The sequence below is a fragment of the Phoca vitulina genome, unplaced genomic scaffold (genome assembly GCF_004348235.1).
Source record: "Phoca vitulina isolate PV1807 unplaced genomic scaffold, GSC_HSeal_1.0 scaffold21, whole genome shotgun sequence".
Classification (NCBI taxonomy): Eukaryota; Metazoa; Chordata; class Mammalia; order Carnivora; family Phocidae; genus Phoca; species Phoca vitulina.
Window position 1 is genome coordinate 14,416,240 of NW_022589724.1, and position 24,699 is coordinate 14,440,938.

At 55.3% G+C, this 24,699-nt stretch overlaps 1 protein-coding gene across 1 annotated transcript in view; it reads left to right on the forward strand.

Annotated features, from left to right (window-relative positions):
• Positions 1-24,699, forward strand: part of COL27A1 (collagen type XXVII alpha 1 chain) — a 129,833-nt gene that overhangs the window by 63,960 nt on the left and 41,174 nt on the right. Inside the window, exons 17-28 of the mRNA XM_032418988.1 lie at positions 127-180; positions 1,384-1,437; positions 2,059-2,112; positions 5,148-5,201; positions 5,369-5,422; positions 7,010-7,054; positions 8,289-8,342; positions 10,094-10,138; positions 15,040-15,093; positions 16,838-16,891; positions 17,130-17,183; positions 21,366-21,419. Of these exons, the coding sequence (XP_032274879.1) occupies positions 127-180; positions 1,384-1,437; positions 2,059-2,112; positions 5,148-5,201; positions 5,369-5,422; positions 7,010-7,054; positions 8,289-8,342; positions 10,094-10,138; positions 15,040-15,093; positions 16,838-16,891; positions 17,130-17,183; positions 21,366-21,419 (630 nt within the window). The remainder of the gene's footprint in view (positions 1-126; positions 181-1,383; positions 1,438-2,058; positions 2,113-5,147; positions 5,202-5,368; positions 5,423-7,009; positions 7,055-8,288; positions 8,343-10,093; positions 10,139-15,039; positions 15,094-16,837; positions 16,892-17,129; positions 17,184-21,365; positions 21,420-24,699) is intronic.

Genomic DNA, 24,699 nt, shown 5'->3' on the forward strand with positions numbered 1-24,699 from the left:
GCTGGTCAGATCCACTCTGGGAACAGCCTCAGCCAAGCTGTACCTTGCTGGTGGGTCTGGAAGTGGGGAGGCTTCCGGAACCCACCGTGGTCTCCATTGTAACATTCTTTGCTGGTGTGCATTTAGGGTGAACAAGGGGTTCCAGGTGTGTCAGGAGATACTGGATTCCAAGGAGACAAGGTAATTGCAGCGGATTCTACCCCCCCCTTCTCTGGTCCCAGCTTCCTTCTCAGGCTCCCTCATGGGCCAGGACCCCCCCTGCAAGATGTCTTCCTTTCACATAACCCTATCTTCTCCAGCCTCAGGCCCCCATCACCATCTCTTCCCTGGCCTTGACAACAGCCTCCTGACTTATTGTCAGGCCCCCCGCCCCTTCTCTCCCAGTCTGTCTTCCTCACTGCTGCAAAGCTCTGCTCTGTGCTCGCAAACCATCCTTGGCTCGCTACTCGCCCCAGCACCCAGGGTCCCAGTGAGCGAGCCCCTTGGACCCATTCCTGCCCCTCGCCCTTACAGCCCCGAACTCCACCGAAGTGCCCTCTGCCCCACACACTGCTGCCTTGCCTGGCACACCGTGCCCTCAGCCTCTGCACGGCCCCATTCTTCAGAACCCTGCTCAGATGCCATTTCCTCCACCTGCTTGGACAGTGGCCACTTTCCTCTCCGCATGCCCTGAGCAGCCTGTCCGCCCGTCATCTGTGGCCGCACCTGGTTGAGGGCGACTTGGGCTCAGCCCTGTGCCAGACAGCCAGCTCCCTAAGGATATTGCCCCAGACTGCCCTGGCAGAGCTCAGCTCAGAGTCCTGCACAGAACAGTGAACATTTAGGACATGTTTGAGTAAGTGAGTGAGTAACCGGCCTTACTGACTGGTGGATGAACGGAGGCAGCTTGCCGAGGCCAGCTCCTCTTTGCCGGTGTCCGGCACCATGTGGCCACATCTGGACCTCGCCCAGCCAGTCGACAAGGTCCAGATGTTGGCCCGCTCTCCCTCTTCCTCTTCCCTCCCTCCTGGCTGGCCTGTCCTGACCCAGCCTCGGTGTCTCCGGAGTGCAAGCCACGCAGGCCTGGCTGCTTCCCTGCCTGGGCCCCCGTCTCCAGAGTTCCTCAGGCGTAAAGGGCACTGCAGTGCTTGCTTGGAGCCCCCCGGGGTCCCAGGTTCCAGGACGACTTGCTGAGGACAGGGCCTGCTGTGTCACCTTTGCATCCCTGAGCCCCGCCCACAGGGGTGCCCCACTGGAGCTTGCAGGCAGGGAAAGTGAGGGGGGAGCTCATCTCCCCCAAAGGTGGGTGTTCTCTAGCTGCAGGTGGGCAAGGGTGACTGAGCAGCTGTTCACCTGGCCATTTCTGTTCCTTACTAACCCCAGCCTGCTCTTGGTCTTTTCCAGGGGAGCCAGGGATTGCCAGGGTTCCCAGGTGCACGGGGGAAGCCGGGGCCTCTGGTAAGTACCTTTGGCTCGGACACCCCCAAACCTCACACTCTCCAGTCATGAAATGTGGCCAGGGACACGGTCACATCCTGGACTGCATTTCCTCCTGCAGCCGCCCTGGTTGCCAAGCAGAGCTGGACAGGAATGAGATTCACCCGTTTTACAGAGGAGGACACTGAGGCCCAGAGGGGCAGGAACTCACCCAGTGTCAGAGACGGGGATCGGTCACTGTCAGAGTTCTGGGGAGAATCAGAATCTGGGGCTCCCAAAGCCTTGAAAATAGCAGTAGCATTAATAACGTGTATTTCTTGAGTGTGACTATGTATCGGATCCTTGCCATACCATACCTCTTTGAAGGCTGCCAACCACCCCAAGGGCTAGAGTATTATTATCCCTCCCATTTACAGATGGAGAAACTGAGCTTCTACAAGATGAAGTGTCTTGCCCAAGGATCCCATGGCTGTAAATATAGGAGGCGGGGTTTGAACAGTAGCTCCTGGTTATCTAGGGAGATCTCATGCATATGCTCCTGAGTTTTTTCAGCCATCCACAGCCAGGGGGCTAATACAAAGGATGGTGGAAGGTGGGCCCTCACTTACCCCTGCCTCCCCTGCCATCTCTTCTCTTCCCCAGGGCAAAGTTGGAGACAAGGGATCCCTTGGGTTTCCTGGGCCTCCTGGACCTGAGGTATGTGAGGCCATATTTCTGCGTCCGGCTATAATTGGGACTGGGTGTTATCCTTGGGAAACCGAGATCCAGAGACTGGGGGAAGGGGGTACTTACCTGAGGCCATGCAGCAAACGAGAGATGGGGCTGAGAATAAAAATTCCAAGATCAGAGATCTTTCATTTTCTGCCTCTGTGCCCCTGGTGGCTTTCAATGACAGTGGGACAGAAGCTGGCTTTGGAGACCCTCCCTAGCTTTGGGGTCACCTTTATAGTTTCCAGAAAAAACATCAGGAAAGCCCTCTGAACTCGGGCCTGCACCCTTGACAGGAGCTCCTGTTTCTCTAGCCTGAGCCCTGGAAATTTTCCAAACACCCAACGCCCCCTGGAAAAAGTTCAGGGCTCAGGGTTCCGAGGAATGGGGAGCAAGAGACAAACATGAAAATTCTGGTGTTTGAATGGAGAATGAGAAATCATGAAGGATGATTTAGCACTTAGTGTAACTTGCCTGAGAGGTTCTGATGCACGTGAGAGTTAGCACAGGTCTGTGCCTCTCGGTTAGCATTCACACTTCACATAGATACAATGGCGTGATGCGGCCAGTTGAGCTCTTCCCTTCCCCCACCCCCACAACGGGGACCATCTCTGGAGAATGGGGTGGTCCTGCCATCTGCCCAGGATCCTCAGCACCCAGGCTCTCTGGGGGTCTAGGCCAACCCCAGCCAGTCCCCATTGTGTACACACACCTCCCCATCTTCCACAAGGTCTCAGAGACAAAAGTCTCACTCTGCCGGCTTCTCCAGACCCTTCCAAAGATCACTCCTGGTATCACCCAGATAGATGAGGGATCGTTTCCTGCAAGCTCCAAGTTCTGACTTCCCACTGTGTTGACTTTGGCCGTGACACAGTCCTATCTTTAGACGAATGGAGTTGGCCTCTCTTCCATGGCCTCGATTCCTTCCCCTGGCCGCTGCAGAAGACTTTTTTAACAGTCCAGGTTTCCCAGCAGTCTGGCCACTGAGGGTGGGACCCATGCTGCCTCCCACTTATTAGGCACCACCTCGGGGCAGCGGGCTGTGTAGTGGCCCAGGGATGAGACCATGTTGAAACGCAGCCAGAACCGTGGGAGGGAGGTAGTACGGCCACCATGTTACAGGTAAGGAAACTGAGTCACAGAGCAGTGAAGTGACTTCCTCGGGGTCACTGCTGCTTGTAGCAAATAAGTTCTCTCCTGGGTCCCTGGACAGATCTGGGGTCTGCCTCTCCACCTGCATATTTGTGTTCTGTTTGGATTGGCTAACTCCGTGTCCAGAAGATGGTTCTGCTCAGCTGAAGACAGAAGCTGAAGAGCATGTCAGCACCTTCCTGGGTCTCTGCGCCTTCTGAGAACATGCCCAGTGTGAGGGGCGGGGCCGTGTGGCTCCTGCTCTGCATCCTTTTGGATGTAGATTTTTACTGAGCACTTACCAGGTGCCAGGTGCTGAACTAAGCACTTTGCTTGCATTATTCCCTTCAAGCCTCAGAACAGCCCTGTAAGGTGATGTTGTGGTCACCATTTTGCAGATGAGCAAGCCAAGGCCCAGAGATGCTCAGGGAACCTGCCCGGGGTCACACAGTGCGTCGGTCGCAAAATAGGACTTTGAGCCTCTTGATTTGAAGAAAAAGATGTGGTAGCTTTGGCTTTCTGTGTTAGCTCAAAATTCAGACCCATTCTTGCCTTTGCTAGTAAGAAGGGTGAGAGGATGTTTGAGCTGGAATTTAATGGGAGTCACCAAAAGATCAGAGAGGAAGGAAAAAAGCCACTTATGGAAGGGACGTGGGAGGAGGCATTTTGGTCTCAGGGATTCATATGTGAAGATTTTGGTTTCTAGTTGTCAGGAAACTAAGGGAGTAGTGGGGCTGCCCTAAAAGTGACTGCGGTGCTAGGATGAATTAACAGAGGTATTACACCTACAACAAGGAAGGGGATGTTCCTGTGCTGGCCTCTGCTGGTCTGTTCACACCCAGAGAAGCACCAGCATCCTAGTGATTGCCAACAATGGAAGCTGACCGACTGGAGGTGGCAAGACTGAGGGGCCCTGGGCCTCAGAGTAGAAGCCATTCAAGGGACAGCAAAGGGCAGGCCTCTGGGGAGGGGAAAACTGGTCTCCAAATTGTGCAAAGACTACTGTGGAAAGGACTCCCACCCCCTGTGCTTTGTGCAGTCGTACGGGGCAGTACGAGGTTGTCAAGGGGAAAGGGAGGGAGTTCTGTTCCATGTCAGGAAGAAGCCTCCACTGCACGGCCAGCCATCGGGAACAGGCTTGATCTGGGAGCAATGAGCCCTCCTTGGTGTTGTGGGGCAGAGTCCAACACACCCAGCCAGGACACAGGGACCATTTCAGCTTTGGAGAGGAGCTGAGCTTAATTAGACCAGCATTTTGCAAGCCCTTCATTTTTTTTCTTTTAAAGATTTCATTTATTTATTTGACAGAGAGAGGGAGAGCACAAGCAGGGGGCGTGGCAGGAAGAGGGAGAGGAAGAAGCAGGCTCCCTGCTGCGCAGGGGGAGCCTGATGCGGGACTCGATCCCAGGACCCCAGGATCACGACCTGAGCCGAAGGCAGTGACCTAACCAACTGAGCCACCCAGGTGCTCGCAAGCCCTTCAAAGTTGTAGCAAACCCGGCACATCTTCATATCTGCAGGATCACTGCAATCAGAGGCTGCCATTTCTTGGAGCAGAGGAGGGCTGGCTTTGGGGCTCCGGCAGCCACAGGCCCAGGACGTGGGAAATTCTGGGTTACACAACCTTGTGTGTATCGTGCGCTAGTTGCAGTGTTAAGTATTCTCTTGCATTATCTCATTTAATGTTCTCAGCAACTCTCCGAGATGTACGGGCTGTTACCAAGATCCCTGTTCTAGAACAGAGGACTGCAGGGTCCAGGTGGTTAACGGACCTGCCCGGGGTCCCATCCCACGCAGGAAGGGACGGAAACCTGGGTAGGTCTCCCTCCAAGACCGACACTCTTAGCATTTCCCTTCACCCATGGGTGACCCTGCTCTCTGCTTTCCCTCAGGGATTCCCCGGAGACATTGGCCCCCCTGGGGACAACGGCCCAGAAGGCACGAAGGTGAGTCCCTGCCCAGGGTCGCTGCAGTCAAAGCTCCCTGCTCTGCGGGAGGAAACCACAGGCCTCTGGGGCTGGCTACCTGGCTTGGAACTGTTGGGGGTCTTGCCAGCCTCTGATGGACGTGGAGGTGCCGCCTCTGAGACCTCTTTCTGTTCCCTTCTCACCAGGGTAAGCCTGGAGCTCGAGGCCTGCCGGGACCCCGTGGGCAGCTGGGGCCCGAGGTGAGACCGTCTGGCCCTGTCCCCTGCCTGTCCCCTGCCTGTCCCCTGCAGCCCCGCCTGCTCCGTCTGGGGTCCTAGAGGCCTCTGCTGGGGGCCCAGGGCCCTTCAGCCCAGACGCCACCCCCGGGCTGCCCCAGGCTCACCCTCCCGTTCATCCTTTACGGCCCTACCTCATCCTCTGGCCTGGCCTGGCTGGCAGGTGACTTTCTGCCTTCGCTGCATCCCCATCGCCCAGGGCTTTTTTATCTGGAGGCCACTGCCGCTGCCCCTGCCCATAGCACAGTTTCCCGGGGTGTGGGTGTGGGAGAGTAGAAGGTGAGGCCCTGAGACTCGGGGTGAAGACACTGTGTTGGGTCCCCTGGTTAGTGGATTCAAATGTCTGCTTGAGCCCAAAGCCCATGACAAAGACCCTATGCTACTAAGTCTGTGCTCCTGGGAGCTGCCCGGGGGGCATCCCAGAGAAAGACATGACTTGCAGAGCCAATAAGTGGCAGAGTGGAGATTTGCTTATTTCCTTATTCACGCTGAAGGGGATTGAGAAGTTCTCTGTGGGAGGGCCTGTTGAGCACCCCATGGGCTCGCCCCGGATTTTGCCTATGCCTGAGGCCCCCCAGCACCCCCTTAGGCTCAGGCCCCAAGGCCCCCGTGACACACAGACAGCCCCGGCTGAGGGCACAGGAGGCCCGGACTCACCACAACCACAGGCAGGCATCCAGCTGACATGGATCTCTTTGCAGGCTGGTTCTGGGTCTGGCGGGGGCCCAGTGCTGGCTCTGCGAGCGGCCACGTGGGGCTGCTTTCCTGGAAGCTGGGTTGGGGGGTAGCCCCAGAGGGGGCCTCTGGGTTAGGCCTGGCATGCCAGAGGGGCCAGTTTGGAGGCTGCCCTGGCCTGCGGGAGGACCCAGAGTGGGAAAGGAGGGGCGAGGAGGGAGGGATGGCGCCAGCCACGTGCCTCTGTCTACATCCACATTACCACCCGAGAGCCTGCCACTTGCTCACGTCCCCATTGATTCATTCATCCACCCCTGCATTCGTTCACTACTCCATCTCTTCCCTCTCTCATGCCCCTTGGCCCCACCTGCACACCTATCCTGAATGATGTTTGTGACAGAGTAGGGGATGGGGCCTCATCACTGTCCTCTAGGAGCTCCACTTAGGCTAGTCGTCGTACTTTAGGATGGTCCTCTCCGTTCGGCACCATTTTACAGATGGGGACACTGAGGCACAGGGCGGTTAAGCTCTGCCACTGAATCAGTGGTGGAGCTCAGAATAGAGCTTGTATCTCTGAGCTGCAGTCGAGGCTCTGTACCCACAGCGTATGATGAGGTTTGACTTTCTGCCCAGCCCTACCACGAACCCCGGGCCTGTCACATTCAGGTGACACTGGGAGCCCCCTTCATGTGGAAGTCCCTATGTGGCCTGGGTGGAAGCCCGGGGGGGGGTGGGGGTGGGGACCAGGCATACCATTTCTTTTGGTCCAGGAGAGCTCTCCCCTGTCCACCTCTTTCCCTCCTTACAGGTCAAGTTCTCCAACACCCTCACTGGATTAATTTCTCCTTTTTCCTCCCTTGTGTCTCCCAACTCTAGGGAGATGAGGGACCCATGGGGCCACCTGGGGCCCCTGGCTTAGAGGTGAGTGTCACTGGCTCCCGGGGAGGTGGCATTTGTCATTCCTGTGTGCAGATAGGCAACACCCAGGTGGCGCTCTGCCGAGAAGTCATCAGCGGGAGCCTTGGGCCAGTCAGAGAAGGGCCTAGAACAGACGCAAAGGACAGAGACAAGAGTCGGGAAACCGACCAGCTGTGCTTGCCCACGTGCCATATGCTGGGGTTGGCATCTGCTCCCATGCATTTGACTCTCCATGAGAGTTCCATTGCTGGTCTTAGTTTCACCCACGGCCATTAGGCTCAGAGAGCAAGGGGTTTAGCCCAGTGTCCCACAGCCCGGAACCTCACCTTGTGTCCTCCCCACTGCTCTGCTCCAAGTGGCCTTCCACAAGGCCCATGCCAGGGAGGGCATAAGCCAGCAGTGCACGAATATTTTGGTCTTGGGGCCTGTTTAATCTCTTTAAAAAAAAAAATGATTGTGGACCCAAAATGCTTTTCTTTGTATGGGTTCCCTCTATGGATATTAGTAATTAAAACTGAAAACTTTTAAATGTATTTATTAATTCATTTGAAATAATAATAAGCCCATTTCATGTTCACAAAAATAATAGTTTTACAACAAAACAACACAAAACAACCAACTGGCTATATTTTCCAAAGCAAAATAATCTAATGAAAAGAGTGGCATTGTTTTACCATTTTTGCAAATCTCTAATGTCTGGTTTAATAGAAGTCAGCTGGATTCTCCCATCTGCTTCTGCATTCAATCTGTTGACGATACCACATGTCACGTAGCCTCTGGAAAACTCTGCATACACTCATGAGAATGAGAGAGACACAGGCAAACGTCTTGGCATTATTGGGAACCTAGTCGTGACATCATGCATCCCCTGAGAGGGCCCCAGGGATCACAGGGGTCCCCAGGCCACCTTTTGAAAACCACGGGCATAAACTTTCCATTCCGCTGGGCCCTGTATCTTCTGTCCAGTTCCTTCCGCTTCCTCATTCCTTGAAAGCAGGTTTCAACATCTCCATTTACAGACAGGAGGGGGAGACTTCCCTGAGGTCACACAGCTGCAGACCCCCCCTACCCCCCACCCCTGCATCTCCAGACCAGCTGGCAACCTGGGGCCCTCCAGGCTCTGCATCCTTTCCCCGCTGGGGCATTGCAGCCCTCCTCTGGGCCAGGGCTGGGACCTCAGCAACGCTGCCCCCCTATCCCCTTCCTAGCTCCCCTCACTCACCTCTCTCTGTTGCAGGGCCAACCTGGCAAGAAGGGGTTTCCTGGCCGGCCCGGCCCGGATGGCATGAAGGTGAGGGGACCTGGAAGTGACTGGGCTTGGGGGTGGGGAGGGTGTTCGGAACATCTGGGAAAGAGAAGAAATGGGGAGCCAGCAAATGAGGGCCCCAGGAAGAACCCCAATCCCAGAGGCAGTTGTGGAAAGGGGGATCAATAGTCCCCATTTATCACAACATATTGGTAACAGAGAGGAAAAAATGAATAAGAACCTCAATGTCCAACAAGTAATGGGATGCAATGCAGCCACCAAAGATGGTGTAGTGGAAGAGTTTACAAGACAGGAGAAGGCCCGTGTGTGTGGAGGTGGTGGTGTGGTGGTAGTAGGAAGCAGGTTCCAGATGGAGGGTTACTGGACAAACCTGTCGCAGGGGCCCGTTGCACCACGGTCCTGCATGCTCAGAGCAGGGGCTGCAGTGTGGATGGGGCCTCTCTCTGGGTGGTGGGAGTAGAGGACATTTCCGTTTTCTTTTGTGGGCCTCTAGCTTTGCCCCATGATGTGCAGTCAATATGTATTACATTTGGTAACAGTGGTTTTTGTTTGTTTGTTTTTGTTTTTTAACTTATCAAAAGAGAACTGGCCCGGGTAGGAGAGTGATGGTCCTCAGCACATGGGCAGCCTCGCTTAGTGGCTTTCCAAGGACTCCTCTTGCGGGTTGGATTTTCCAAGCCATCCCGGACAGAGTGTGTTGGGCCACGTTTACAGCTGGGCAGACACACGAGGGTGAGGGCAGAGCCAGGGTAGCCCAGTATATCCACGTCCCTCTCCGCTCAGCAGACATGGCCCATGTGTCTGTCTGGCCCCTCTGGTTCTCCTGAGCATGAGGTCTGGGGGAGGTGCTGGAGGGAAGGATGAGGCTCGGACCCTGATTGTGGTGAGCCGTGTCCATTTGTGAGCCAAGCTCCTGGCTAGTTGGACTAGTTTAGCCCTTGTCCTGCCCCCTGAGGTCTCGGTCTTACTCCCTCAGATCCCAGCTGGGTTTCTGTGGTGAGAGCGGTGACATAGTCTGGGTGGATTTATCCCACGGGGCTGCTCGCCTCTCTCCAGCTCCCGCTGTGGGGAGACCAGGGCGGCTGTAGCTGCCTAAGGAACAGGAGCTACCCTGGCATGGGATAAAGCTGGCAGACAAGGCTATACAAGAGGCCACCAAGCGTGAGGGCTGGAAATAGCCTATGAGACAAATGAGTCTGATTTCCCTTATTTATAGCTGGGGAGGCTGAGCCCAGAGCAGAGACAAGGCTCACCAGTCATGTTGTGAGCCGGTGGCAGAGGTCTGGTGGGTTAGGGTCTAGGATCTAAGTGCCCTGACGCCTTGGCTCCCTGATCTTCCTGTGGTGGGGCAGCCTGATCCAGTAGGAATGGGGATTTCAATCAGTCAGACCAAAGTTCCAATTCTAGCCCTGCCTCTAGCTTGCTGTGTAGCCTTGAGCAGACCACCTTGCCCCTCTGAGCTTTAGTTACCACCTCCACAAAATGCAATGGGTTGATGAACAGCCCAAATGAGATACAGACCGGAAGGTACCAAGTCATCTGCCAAGGGTCACTCAGAGGGAATGCGTGGCTAGGGCCATGTCTGGGGCCAGAAGTTCTGTCCAGGTGTCCCATCATTTCTGCCATTTGTTTGGGGTCTACAAGGCCAGACTCTGGAGTTGAGGTTCCTGTCCTTCCCTACTGGTGGGGACTAAGGCCAGTCACCTGAGGGTATTCCCTGGGGGGGCCTCGACTACCATCACCCATCCCAAGTGATCCTCCTCCTTTCTTTGCAGGGAGAGCCAGGAGACCCTGGACGGCCAGGGCCCGTGGGTGAGCAGGTAAGTCAATACTAGTCTCTGAACACAATGACTCTTTATTGAGCACTTACTCTGTGCCAAGCCCTTTGGTAAAAGTCTCCACACGCATCCCCCTTTCATTCCCACGCTAGCTCCTAGGGTCAGTTAGCTCGTCTCCCCCTTTCATTGAGATGGTCACTGACTCTCAGGGAGGTGAAGTCACTGAATGAGAAAGCTATGAATCACAGTCCCATGGCCTGGCTCTGTGGATGTTTTTGGAGCATTTGCCCAAAGGGGTGACATGACTTTTCTCCCAGAATATTACAACTGGAAGATCCTTCAAGAATCACCAACTGTGCTCCATCTACAGATAGGGAAGCTGAAGACCAGAGAAACATAGCCACCTGCCAGGGGCTCTTGGTCTGGGCCACCCTAACATATAAGGAAAGCAAAATTCAAACCAGTGGCTCCGGCTAGTTGGGAAGTCAGGCCAAGGTCTGAACAGGAGAGGAGGTTGCAAATCGTCGTTAAAAAGGAGGTTTGAGAATCATGACCTTCATTATTGAGGCCCAGGGCCCTCAGTGCTACCGAGAAACAGCTGTGAGTGCTGGGGGGTGCAGACAGCCTGGCACCACTTGAAACCTTAACCTCTGGGCTTGGAGGTCAGGTTGAAAGGTAGCAATCTCCTCCCCTCCCTTAATGAAGCCCCCTGAACCCTGCAAGGGGCTGCCTTGTCCTGGAGACCCAGAAGAATCTGCTCGGCTGAGAAACACCATCAATGGCGTGAGAGTCGTGCACGACGGGCTTCCTCACCAGGCCTGCAACATCTGTTGGGGGGAAGAAAGGAATTAAAGCAGGGGGTGGACTGGATTTTTGAAACCTTTCCAGTGTCATTCGAGCACATTCTGTGGGAAGCCCAGGAGTTTGGAAGGGCTGTCACGGCCTGGATATATTTCCTGATTGGAAAAAAAGGCCATGCAATCAGCAAATTTAACTTCATAGTTATGCTGGTGGTAAGGGCCCTCGGGAAATAGATCCTCAGAATCCTAAAATGTCGGGACACGAAGGATCCTTGCAAAGCGCTCTGTCCCAGGGTCCTAACCTTTTCTGTACCTTGGACCCTTTGGCAGGCTGGTGAAGCCCACAGACCCCTTCTCAGAATAGAGTTTTAAATGCATAAAATGCACAATGAAGGATTAGAGAGGAAATCAATTCAATTATGAAAGTATGTTGAATGGGATCTACTCATATAGGCTTCTTTATTAATGCATTAAATAATGAGATCCAGCAGCAGGTCTAATAACAACCTCACTTTTGAAGCAGTGACAAGCCTTAGTGACACATTTTGAAATATCCTTGACAATGACTGTAAAGTGACATGTAACTAGGATAGTAACAGGTACTGTGGGTTTGTCGCCTACACTCAGATTTGAGGGAAATGCTAAATTTCAATTAGAGGTCAGTGAAAATAAAAGTGATTTTTTTTTTTTCCTCAAGTTCAGGGAGCCCCTGAGTTCTATCCATGGGGTTTTCCAGAAGCCCCAGTTTAGGACCCCTGGATCCTTGCCCACATTGGCAATCTGATTAACAAGGATGACTGAGTAAGGTAGTGGCAAAGCTGGGGCCAGGAGGAGCGGACAGCTGGCCCAGGGCCGCCCCAGGCCCGCCCGGTCGGCAGAGCCCCCCAGCCAGCTGCCTGGCTAGCTGGGACCACAGCTGGAAAGAAACGCCTGTCTGAACAGTGAGGCAGAGCCTGAGCCCCGTGGCTGCCAACAGGCACACAGGGATGCCACACCAGCTATGCCCTTGGCTCCCTCCCCATGTGGGAAGGGGCAGGCGTCTCTTGTTCACGGCAGAATCAGAGGGTCTCCAGGAAAGGTTATAAGGTCCTCCCTAGGATGATAGTATCAACTCCACTGATTGGACCCCCATTAAGTACCAGGCTCTGGTGCCTGCCTGCCCTTCCCTCAGCAACCCCAGGGTGGTAGTTAGTGTCCCCATTTCACGAATGAGGAAAGGAAGGCTCTGGGAAGTTAGGTCACTTGACAAGATCTCCTGAACAGCAACACAAGTGTCAGAGCCAAGGTTGAACACTCGGTGCTGCTGGATTCCCAAGATCTGCCTTGGAGGAACTGGAAAATCCTTTGACCTCCTGAGCCCTTGCCATTTTGTAACAGCTAGTGAGAGCGCAGGGGGCTTGCCAGCAGGCCCTGTCCTAGGTGCTGGGGACACAGAGATGATCACAGGCTCGGGCCTTGCCTGGAAGAAGCTCCCTCTAGCCAGGGAGAGGCCGGGCGTGCAAACATTTATCCCGAGATGCCTGTTCTCATGGAGGACCCACAGCTGTCTTGTTCCCAGTTGCACTCCCAGTGCCTCGCGGAATGGCATACGAGGGAAGAGAAGGAAGGAGGGAGAAGAGCAGGCATAAGCAGACAACAGCCCTTTATCTGTAGACAGCGTGAGGACCAGGGCAGCCCTCTTCCCAAAATCAGACCCTGCCTGTGCAGGACCCGTTGTAGGTGACAGAGCTGCCTCCTCCCCTGTGTCCTCGTGCTGGCTTGAGAGAAGCCAGCTGTGTCCGCAGCGGTCAGAGCTGCTTCTCCCCCCACCCCCCAGCCAGGTGGAAGCCCTGGGCCTCCGGGGCTGGCTTCCCGGCCAGCCTCATCTCTATCCGCAGGACGGGCCTTCCAAGATCTTCTGGGACAGCGCCCCACAGGTGTCCTGGGAGCCGGGGTGGGGAAATGGGGCACTTGTTGTATGGCCCTTATTCATTAGGATCCTGTTTGGCTTCTTGTTTGAGGTTTATGACCCGCCTGCCTTCCAGGACCCAACAACTCATAAATTTAAAGTAGCTATGAAATTTCTGTTTCTCTGGGCCAGTCGGCCAGGGGCCTCTTAACAGAGCCGTTTTTATTCCCATTGCTTTGCATCCTCTAAATGTCTGAGTGCTCCCTTGTGGGGCGCTCAGGCCTCTGTCTTAACCCTATGCCCTTTTAAAATAAATTAGAACGGGACGGGAGGCAGCTAACATTTATTGAGTGCCTACATGAGCCATGCATTATCTTCAAGACTCAGAACAACCCCGGGGAGATAGGGAGAGACCTTTCTCGAAAGTGCCGCCCTTTGCAGATGATGAGGCTCGGAGAGGCTCTGTGACTTGCCCAGTGTCTACAAACCTAAAGACTGAATGATGATGCCAGAAAAAGTGTCAGGTGCGGGGCTTGGCACTCAGTAAGTGCCAGCTTTTGTTATTAATGTTGCTGTCACGTTGAAAATGCTCTAATTGTTTTTTAAAGTAGGTTGTTGCAAAAGTCAAATACTTGGTTATTGTCTGTGACTTACTGGCCGTGACCTCATACCTTGTACCTTACTCCTCTCACCTCATACTTCAACCCTGAAGGGTCTCAGCCCAGGGAACCAGGACCTCCATGGTGTGGTGAGGGTGTGGGTGTGCCGGGGGATCTGTGCCCTGCTCACGGCCACACGCTGGGGAGACCCCGGGGTGGAGGGACAGGTGCATGGGCCTTGGAGCCACAGCAGCAAGACACACACGGTCGTGGCCTGAGCTGCCACTTTAAAACGGTCTCTGAGACCCACAGAGCTAAGCCTTTGGAAATGGGCACCATGTTTCTACTCTAGTTGATGGACAGGTCGGCCAGCTTCACTGCCTGAGCCTACGGCTTGCAACCTCTGACCTGTGTCCCCTCAGCTTCGAGGTCTCATTCCTTTCTGGCCCCGGTTAAGGGACAAGGAGCAGATCGCATGGGACCGATCCACTCCTCTCTCAGTCTTTCCCGATTCTCCCGGAAACTCTTGGCTGCAACCTCGAGTTCTCCCAAAGCCATTGTTGCACCTCTGAACTGCACAAGACCCCCGTCTGCTCCGATCTTCCTTAGCCCGGAAGAGCGTGGGGCCTGGACGGAGGGGCTCATTCAGATCGGTCGGCCTCGCCGCACGGGTGCCTGCGTGCGTGCGTGCGTGCCTCGTCGGGCCCAGCGAGGCCGGCAGCCGCCTCCAAGCCGTTCGGCCTCGCCGCGCGGGTGCGTGCGTGCGTGTGTGCTTGCGTGTCTCATCGGGCCCAGTGAGGCCGGCAGCCGCCTCCAAGCCGTTCAGCCTCGCCGCGTGCGTGCGTGCGTGCGTGCCTCGTCGGGCCCAGCGACGCCGGCAGCCGCCTCCAAGCCGTTTGGCTTCGCCGCGCGCGCGCATGTGTGCGTGCGTGCGTGCGTGCCTCGTCGGGCCCAGCGAGGCCGGCAGCCGCCTGGGAGAGCCCTGGAACACAGAGGGAAGTTATCACCCAGTGGAGTTAAAAAGAGCAGCAGGAGCCGCAGTGTGTGTGTGTGCGCGCGCCCTTCAGAAAGGAGAGGAAGCTTTTCACAAGACAGTATAAAGGCCTCCACTTTCCACGTTTGAATCAAGTCTTTTTGGCGGAGGCTGTTACACTGTTTCCATCCTGGCGAGCCCGTTTGTTTCTCTCTTTGAAGCAGCCCCACAGCCCTGAGAGATGGGGACAGAGTTCTAACAGGCAGGGCTCTTCCCAGCACAGCTTAAGGGCCATCCCTGCTCCCCCCCAAAACACACACACAGCCTGCCCCCCCGAACGTGGCCGCCTCCCAGCCTACCCCCCCAAACGTGGCCGCCTCCCAGCCTGCTTCTGGCGCGGGAAGAATGTGTGGCGCTCCCAGGGATGCTGGCAGCGGCCCCACCGCTTGGCTCCGAGATCAGAACCATCTGGTGGAGTGAGGGAAGTCAGGACAGTGCCTGGAGAGAGGCGGCCCTCCTCCGTGGCACCCCAGGCCTGCCGGATTACGAGGCACGGGGCAGGAGGCGCAGGCCAGGGGCTCCAGGGACGGGGAGATGTAGGCGCCTTGCCTTTGAAACTCAGCACATCCCCGAATTCACGCGGCTTCTTTTTTTCTCTTGCTTTTTGTGCATGTTTCTTCTAGGGACTTCTGGGATTCATTGGTCTGGTCGGGGAGCCAGGGATCATGGGAGAAAAGGTAAGTTAGGTTGGGGAGAATATATCAGCAAATAGAACTTCTGGTGGAGATTTTAAGAAGATGAAGGGGCCAGTTGCCCTGGAGATTTCAGCCTTCTTTCTCCTGGCTTCTTGCTTCCCTAGCATTCCAGACCCTCACAGTGCCATGGTCCCCTTTCCCATCGTCCCCTGGGGTTCCACCCTGCCCTCCCGTCAGCACCACCACGTGCAGTCAGACTCCTGTGTGAAAACCAGCTCACGCATGTGGCGTGGGCCCTCCTGTCTCTGCACTGGAACCTCACAGGGGTGGGCAACAGAAGGGAGCTAAAGAGCCATCGTTTTTAAACGGGCACAGTTCCTTAGGCTGTCTTGGGAATCCCCCAGCAGCTCTTTTACAGACCTCACATTGGAGAGGTGAGTTAATTCAGGTCACCCAGGTAGGAAGTGGCAGAGGTGGGATGTGAATCAGGTTCAGTGCCCGATGCTACATTTCACCCTGCTAAACTGCCCTGCCTGATGTTAGCTCCCGGACCACAAGCCCCCCGTGGCTTCCAGTTTCCCACCATGGGCCCTGGAGGGGACCTGCTTTCCTTTTAGGGGCTTATCTGATCGGCAAGCTGGCCTTCTGGGGAGCCAATATTATGCCCACTGGATAGACAGGGAAACTGAGGGCCAGAGAGAGGAAGCCTCTGCGCTAATCCAGCCCCACCTTCCTTTCCAGGCTCTTCCTGTGCCTTACTTCTCATCACTCCACATCCCAAAACCTTCCTTCTCCTCCTCTTCCACCTTCCCTATTTTCTCTTCTTCCTCTTCTCTTTTTAACTTTTTATTGGAAGTAATTATACAGTCACAAGATGTTGCAAAAAATAGTACAGAAAGGTCCCATGTACCCTTCACCCTGTGGCCGCCGATGGTCACATCTTGCATAACTATAGTGCAATATCAAACCAACTCTGGCCTTCTTTATTGCTCAAATGTTCCATGTCCTCCCCCCGCCCTGGCCAGGTGTACCCCTCCTCCTCCCACCCCTCTTCCCTCTGTGCCTAGATGAGTTATCCTTCAGCTCTCTCGGGTCAAGCAGGCCTTCCCCACCCACTTCCCCAGTGGGTCAGATCCCCTGCTGAAGGGCCTTGGCACCGAGACCTCCGCCCTCACTGCACTTACTCGTTTGCATCTGTGTTGGTGATTTGTGTCTGTGGATACAAAACATAGGGCCTCACAAAAACAGAGGCAGGATTCAAACCCAGAGCCCCTTCCTCCAGCCGTCTCTGTCTCCTACGCCCACCATCTCTGCCCTGGTCGATCTGGATTGATCAAGAGGAAAAGAGTTGTGTCTCAGATGCTCCAGCATCTCATCTCTGTTTGGGCAGCGGGTGGGGAGAGCGAGAGTGCCTTCTTTTGCCATCTCCACCTCCGCAAGCCCAGCCCAGGGGATGCCAGGCCCAATGAGGACCACATGACGTGGGCCACCATCAAAGGGGACAGTGTCATTAGCGCATCCCTGATCAGGACCATCCTTGCCTGAGGGCAGCCCACTGCGGGGCATGCCACAGTGGATGCTGAGACCTCCCAGGGCTTACTGGGTTCCTGGCTTCTGTGGAGTGAAATCCCAACACCCCTTCCCCTGACCACCCCGGGTGATGTGACTGTAGACTTTGGACAAGTCCCTACCCCTCCCTCTTTGGCCTGTGGAAGGCCTCTGTACCCGCCCCCCAACAGAGCCACCCCACAGCCATGACCTCCCTGCCTTGCTGTCTCTATCACAGGGTGACCGGGGCATGATGGGACCCCCAGGCGCACCCGGACCCAAGGGATCAATGGTAAGGAGCAAGTGTGTGCCACTTGCCCTCCCTCCTGTCACAGGGGTAGTGACAGCTCTCTCTCCTCTGCCTGCTGCCGTATACCCCAGGCATTCAGGAAGACGGGCTCCTTCTCCCTCCAAGAGGCCTGGCGGCTGCCCTGTACCACTAAACTGGGGCCGGGGCCAAGCCAGCTGAGGCGGAAGGAGGAAGAGCCACCTGCTTCAGCTGATTCCTTCTCTCATCTCTTTCTTGGTAGGGTCATCCTGGAACTCCCGGTGCTGTGGGGACCCCCGGAGAACATGGACCCCCGGTAAGCCAAGCCCTTGAGCTCAAACCCAGTGTCCAGTAATAGTGAGGAGTCCAGGTCTCAGAGTCAGACAAACATGGGCTTGAATCCCAGCTCTGTATTGCCAGGAAAGATCATTGAACTTCTCAGAACCTAAGTTTTGCTCATCTGAAACACAGAGAACATAATCGTGGTCGTGATAGCATAATCCCATGGGTCAGATGAACTCAGGCAGCTCATGTTCATTGCACAGTGATGTTCCTGGCACAGGAGCATCTTGGTCAAGGTGCAATCGTTGCTTTGTTCATTCACTCGGGACATACCCTGTCGTGTGTGCCTGGAGCCGCTCCAGGAGCCGGGGGTGCAGCCATCAGCAGGGCAGAAAACTCCCACTGCCCTTTAGGAGCTTCTATTCTGGCATTTGGGGGAGAGACAACCCAATACATAAGTGACACCTGCTCTGGAGGAAGTGTAGGGGAGACGATGGGAAATGCTGGGGACACGGGGGCTGAGCACAGGGGTGAGGACACAGAGGTCCTGGACTTCTTGTGATATCTGAGGAACCAGGGAGATTCCTGAGGGTCCCAAGGGCAGGGAGGGGTGGGAGAGGCAGGGTAGCTGGGGTGGGGGGACCCCATCTACTTTCCCAAGGGTGATATTGGGGGCAGGGAGGGGTGGCTCTCATCCTGAGCCCTCGCAGCTTCTGCTCCCTCTGTCTCTGCTGATGGAGGATGGAGCCCAGGAGGGGCTCTCACTGGGAGCCAAGGCTTGGGCTCAGGGCTGGGAGGCCCCTCTGAGGAGGTGGAGAGGTGGGCTTCAGGCAGGTGGAGAGGGTATGGAGGAAGGGACTAGCCCAGGCAGGATCCCAGGGCAGGACTAGGGAACGATGAGTTTGGGCTGCCCAGGTCCCTCCAAAGGCCAGACTGAGAGACTCCCTGGAGTCTGATGAGGGAGGAAGTGGGAGCCTTGGAGGGTCTGAATCCAAGGGAAGCATGCACATACCAGTTCTCTGTGCCAATGAGGGAAGCAAAGCCAGCTCAGTTCCCAAACTTTTCTGTGCATCGGCTGTGTACTGGGCCTATGCTCAGCCCTGAAGGTGCAGGAATGATAAGAATCACACCTGCTGGGGCGCTTGGGTGGCTCAGTCAGTTAAGCATCTGCCTTCGGCTCAGGTCATGATCTCAGGGTCCTGGGATTGAGCCCCACGTCGGGCACCCTGCTCAGTGGGGAGTCTGCTTCTTGCTCTTCCTCTCTCTCTGCCCCTCTCCCCCTGCTCATGGTCTCTCTCTCTGTCCGTCTCAAATAAAATCTTAAAAAAAAAAAAATACATCTGCTTTTAAGATCCTGTCTAGTGGGAGTGCCAAGTATAAACGTCCTCTCACTCATTAACAGAATTTTTCCGAGCACCTACTACGTGCCAGGCAGTGTTAGGCGCTGAGGAGAGATATGGAGGGACTAGCCAGGGATGAGAAGCCTGGACACAAGTAACCATCATCCCCAGACAGAGGTGCTGAGCAGCAGGTGGCTCTGTCTGTCTCCTCTAATCCTTTCGATGAGGTAGAAAACTCAAAGTACAGAGGTGAGATGGGAGCCAGCACTCCGGGCTCCTGATGGTGTATTTTCCCCTGTTAATGAGGAGGAGGAGAAGCCATTTCTGGCCCGGGGCTGGAGGGGCTGGTTGGTGGGCTGAGGAGCCCAACCTGTGATCTGAGGTTTCCTAGCCCACCCAGCCTAAAGGCTGCTGTCCCATCCCCCTCCCCAGGGTTCATGGGACCCAAGTTCCAGGGCCCAGCAGATGCTCCTGGAGAGGCAGTGATTGGGGACCATCCGTGTGGGAGGTGCCCAGGCAAGGGTCCATCATCAAACTGTAGCTTTTGGGCCCCTGGACCTCAACCTCTCAGGGCCTCAGTCTCTCCATTTGTCCAGTGGGAGGAGGAAAGCTTGGAATGGAGTTGCTGGGACAAAATGGAAGGCCAGTAGAAGACGGGAAAACAGTGGGGCCGTCCAAGCCAGCACATGGAAGGAAGCTCCTGGCTGCCTCTGAATCCCCTACCTCCAGGGCTCCACTGACCTCCGCCCTGCTCTGTGTCCTCGCACGTCCCACTGCTCTGGAGGTTGGCTCAGACCGGGTGAACTCAGTCACGTGCTGCTTTCAGCCCCCAGGGTTGCCGTTGGCCTGCCACTGCTGCAGTATGCGGCTGGTCGCTCGGACCTCTTGGGGCTCCTTCTAAGCCAGCCAGCCGCCCTGGTGCTGCGGGGGACGCAGTGTAGCACCAAGGTCCAGAAATCTGACTTCAGAATCAGACACGTGTGAGTCAAGTCCTGGCCACTTACCAGCTGGGTGATTGTTGGCAGTATTCGTAGCTGCTCTGCGCCTCCGTTTCCCCATCTGCAAGCCAGCATAGAACTCCCTTCATTATGAGATTACTGTGAGAAATCAATGATATCAGCGTATGATGTCATGCTTAGCACACGGTCTGCATATACTAAGCGTTTAATGACTGGCAGTAGGAATAATTACTATTTAGTAGCTGTGTTAATTACCAGTATTCCTTTAAGACTACTACCATTAAGGTCACATTTCTGATGACACTGTTCACGTCTGATAAGCAGTTTCCCACTTTTCCAATCATGTGAACATCCACGTTCTCCTACAGCCCCATTGAGGTGAGCTGAGATCGTTATCCTCATGGCCTGGGGGACTGAGGACCAGTCAGACTCCCATCTCTGACCCCTTCCCACATTGAGAGAGCTGAGAGCTACCTTTTACTGAGGACTTTCCGTGTCATTTTGTCTTCCCAGCAACTCCAGGAGCTAGGGATTCTTCTTACCCCATTTCATAGATGAGGAAACTGAGGCCCACAAGTTGAAATCACTTGCCAAGGTCACAGAATTAGGAAGCAGCAGAGCCAAGATTTGAACCGGTTCTCTGAGGAAGCAGTCTGTTCTTTTGAGTACTCTTCTACTGCCTCAAAGTTAAGACTTGGCTCCTGAAATTTCCCAGTGACACATTGCGTGCCTTCTGCAGTCCGAGATCCCGCTATAAAATGGCTCATTCTCACCCAATCTTCCTGTCATCCGCCATCCGGGAGTCAGCTCTGCCTTCTTATTGGGCCAAGTGTGGGTCCACGCCCTGCTTGCTCTGCTGACAAGGGGCAAGTTAGAACCCAGCCCCACACGTCAGCCCTTCAGCAGCAGCTGACTGAGGGTCTGCACCCCTCAAGGCCATGGGGAGGGAGAAAATGGAACAAGTTTTTCCTGAGGCCCCAAATGGAACTGGGCCTCTCCCTGGTATTTGGAGGGGGATGAAGCCGCCTCTTCCTTGTAAAAGTAGCACGCCCAGTCTGAGACTTGCTGCTGAACTGGGAGGCTCCTGGAGGGGTCCTGGCCAGCCGGCCATGGGTGAATGTGTTGTTTGGTGGGTACAGCTGGGGCCGGCACCTGGAAGAGAGATCAGGCATGAGGCCTCCTCTCTTCTCCCTTCTACCTTCTGTCCTCTTCTATTGTTAGATTGTTCGTAGTTTCTCCCAACAGATTCCTCAGTTCTGGCCATAGGCCTGTGCCCTGCCGGTGTTGCGAGTTCAGAGAACAAAGGCAATCCTGTGTCATCCTTCCCTCCCTCCCTGTCGCTCCCTTGCCTCTTGTCATTCCTGCATCAAACCAAGATAACGAGGTGGCTTTCCTGGGCCAGGCCCTGCTCCCTTCTCCCCTGCCTCCCCCTCCCTCACCTCGGGACTGTGGTCTGCTTCTTCCCGCTCGTACCCCAGGGCTCTTTCTGCCTGGTCAGAGCCTCTTGGACAGCTGTCAGGTGATGTTCAGGGTCAGGGTGGGGGACAGAACATGGGCAGCCATATTCTCCTTGCTAATGGAAGGAGAAAAGGGGAAATGGACATTTGAGGAGACTTTTGGCCAAGAGTGTCATGGTAGCTTCTGGTTGTTGATTTTGAGATACAGAAGGAAATGGCTCATCCATCCAGGGGGGCTTCTCCTCACTACCAGATTCCTGGGAGAGGTGGAGGCCCACCACATTGAACTGACTTGTGCTGAGGATTATAGCCTGTGGGCTGCCTCTTCCAGTGGGACAGCTTTTCCCACTGGGCCAAGTCCTTCTATGTGCAGCCAGGCTTCGCCCCCACACTCCTAGCCATCCCTGTTGCCCTTGCTACCAGAAAGGGGGCTTCTCCAAACTCTTTCTCATCCCCACAGGGTCCTCCAGGATCTCGAGGCCTACCAGGTGTGAGGGGAGCAAAGGGACGCCGGGTAAGTGGGGCCCAGCCCCCGGGAGGCTGGCACTGGCAGGGGCCACCTGACAGGGAGACTACCTCCTGCTCCTTGCCCCCTGCCCAACCCTGAGACCTGTGACTTTCACGGCATCAGGCAGGGTTTCCAGACTCATGCCGGGCCTGGCTGTCAGCCTGGCACCCCCTTTCCAGCTCGTCTTTTCCAGCCCATTTCTTTTTTCTTTTTCTTTTTTTTTTTTAAAGATTTTATTTATTTATTTGACAGAGAGAGACACAGTGAGAGCAGGATCACAAGCAGGGGGAGAGGGAGAGGGAGAAACAGGCTTCCCGCGGAGCAGGGAGCCCGATGCGGGGCTCGATCCCAGGACCCTGGGATCATGACCTGAGCCGAAGGCAGACGCTTAACGACTGAGCCACCCAGGCGCCCCCTTTTCCAGCCCATTTCTGAACACCAGGCTTTGCCATCCCATGGGTACAGACAGGGTCTGTGGTACCAGCGTTTTGTCCATTCATTTGTTCATTCATTCATTCCACCACCATTTATTTAGCACAGACTATGTGCCGGCCACTGTAGGAGTCTCTGTAGATACCACGGGAGGGTGGGAGAGGCATGACCCCTGCCTGCCTTCATGGCTCAATCAAGTAGGTCAAAGAGATAGTATCGGGTCATAGGCACATAGATGGTGAAGCACAAGCAGCTTGGGAGCCTGGACAGGGTATCAGAGCATGCTTCAGGGCTTCAGGGAGAGGAGGGTACTGGAGCTGGTGCCAGGTTCCAGGCAAGGGAAAGCCCTAAGGTGAGAGAAGGTGTGGCATGTTTAGGGGTCTCCACTGGCTCCCCAGAGGGGCAGGGGAGAGGGATGAGACCAAGAATTAGCAGGTGGCAAGTCTGCAAACCACAATTAGGCCTATGGACTGTGTTCCCAGGGTAGTGGGGAGCCATGGAGGATTTTAAACAAGGGCTGGCCTGAGCACAAGCGCCAGAGGTGATCACTGGTACTTACTATGTGTCAGGTGCTATCACATATATTAACTCATTCGGTCTTCAACACTACTCTATAAAGAAGGTGCTAGGCTTCGTTCCATTTTACACACCAGGAAACTAAGGCACTGAGAGGTTAAGTCAGTTGTCTCAGGTTGCACAGTTAGAAAGTGGCAGAGCTGGGATTTGAACCCAGGGAATCTGTCTCTCTTGCACAGTGAATGTAGTCTCATTTTCAGTCGTGCAGGGAGGGCTGATGGAGTGGTTTTTTGCCCCCAGCTGATGTATGGGTGCTGGGATAGGCAGCCTTGTAGAAGGGAACCCCGATGGCACAGGTAGAGCCGACAGCCCAGGCCTGATATCCAAGCTCCATACAGGGAATCTGTGATTAGTCTCCTCTTGGCTGAATTTCAAGTGGTTTTAAATTTTTCCCCAAACCAGATGGCTAGCAGTCAGCCTGGGAGAGGGGGGGATTAGGAGGCATTCCTCTGGCCCAGCAAGGCCCCTCCCACTGCCATGTCCTGGGTCTCTGCAAGTGGACCCAGGCCCATTGGCAGCCAGTTCCATCTTGACCCTGTGCACATGGCCTCCTGCCCCAGGAAGCCAGATTAGCTGGAGATTCAGGTCCTCAACTCACCGAGCTTCCTCCAGCTGTCTCTAGCACCCCTTCCCAGTGGTGGCTCCAAGAATGTATGTCCTGCTTGAGGAAACCCAGGCTCCCAACCACATCAAAAGTCTCCAGGGCTGGGAGGGAAGTGTTGGGAACATGAGCTCCTCCCCCCTGCTGGGTTTGGCAGGAATGCAAAACCTGTGGGATCGGCGCCCTGGGTCCCCGGCCTAATAGTCCACCATTGGCCACTTCGCAGGGGGGTTACGTAGAGGGGCACCCATCATGCCTGCAAAAGAGCTCAATTCTGGGCAGGCCCCCATGTAACAACTGGCTTGCCAAGTGATCTTAGCAAGACCTTGCCACCCTCTGAGCCTCAGTTTCCCCATATGTGCCATGGGTAAGGTACAGGGCCCTGCCTGCGTCTCTGCCGATGTGCAAGAGGGGACAAGATGGGGCCTCAGGCCCTCGGCTCCTGGTAGAACTGCTGACAGGGTCTGGATCCACAGGCCTCTGTTGAAAGAGGGGGGGGCTCTGGGGTCTGACAGAGACAAATCTCAGCCTTCCCAGTTACCAGTTCTGGGACCTCAGGCCAGTTTCTTAACTTCTCTAAGACTTAGCGGATGACATTAGGAGGAGGTTGAACTCACATCAGCTGGATGCCCATTTTTTTTTTCACCCCCACCACAATTCACTGCTTATCAGTGTGGGAGTGAGCGCCCCATCCGAGGGGGTGTGCAAGTCAGGGACTAGAGAAGCCTGCCATGAAGGCTCTGGCCTGGGACAGGGTGTTGGAGGAGACAATGTCTAAAAGCCCCGTTTCTTGGGAGACTCCACTCTCTCCCTCCACCAACCACTTTGAAGGAGTCGCGGGGATTCTGAGATACACGTGCCTGACACTGGACTCTGCTCCCATGAATGGGGCTAAGAGCTCAGCAGACCTGGCCTCGAATCGTGGCTCTTCCTCTTTGACCTTGAGCAACTGACTGCATCTCTCTGGGCCTCTAGTTTTCCTCTGTAAAAAGGGTGAGCCACAGAACTGACTTCTCTGGTTGGCCATGGGATTGAATCCCTTGGCACGTGCCTTGCACATGGTGAGCACCTCCCTTTGATCATCCATCCCTTTGTCACAAGAGCTACAATTGACCAGATTTTCTGTCCCAGCCTGGCTGAAAGGTAGCCCCAGCTTTGACCGCGAGCATCTTCCTGGGGACTGGCTATTAGAGAACAGACATATGGTTCTGATGGAAACCCGGGCCTGCCTCCAGCAGGGCTGGCTGGCCTGTGTTCACTTGGAGAAGGGAGGAAGAGGACGGGGGGACCCTCGGGACACAGGACGAGCTGCAGAGTGGCCCAGAGCAAGGGTTAGCATGTGCGGCTGCCCCGCTCCTGTCCCTGCCCTGGGGAGCCAGGGAGCGAGGGTGGCTGGGGCTCCGTTGCCTACTCCTCCCTCCAGACAGCAAAGGCTGTGGCCCAATTTCCCCTAAGCAGTGCCGGCTTCCCCCTGAGCTCTCTGGTCTCCCAAGGGATCACAATCTCCCAGGTACTAGAGGCTTTAGACATTGTCTTCTCCAACATCCTGCTCCAGGGCAGAGCCTTCATGGCGGGCTTCTCTGGGCCCTGACTTGCACACCCTCATGATGGGGAGCTCACTCCCACACTGATAGGCAGTGACAGGTCGTAGTGGAAAGAAATGGGCATCTGGCTGAG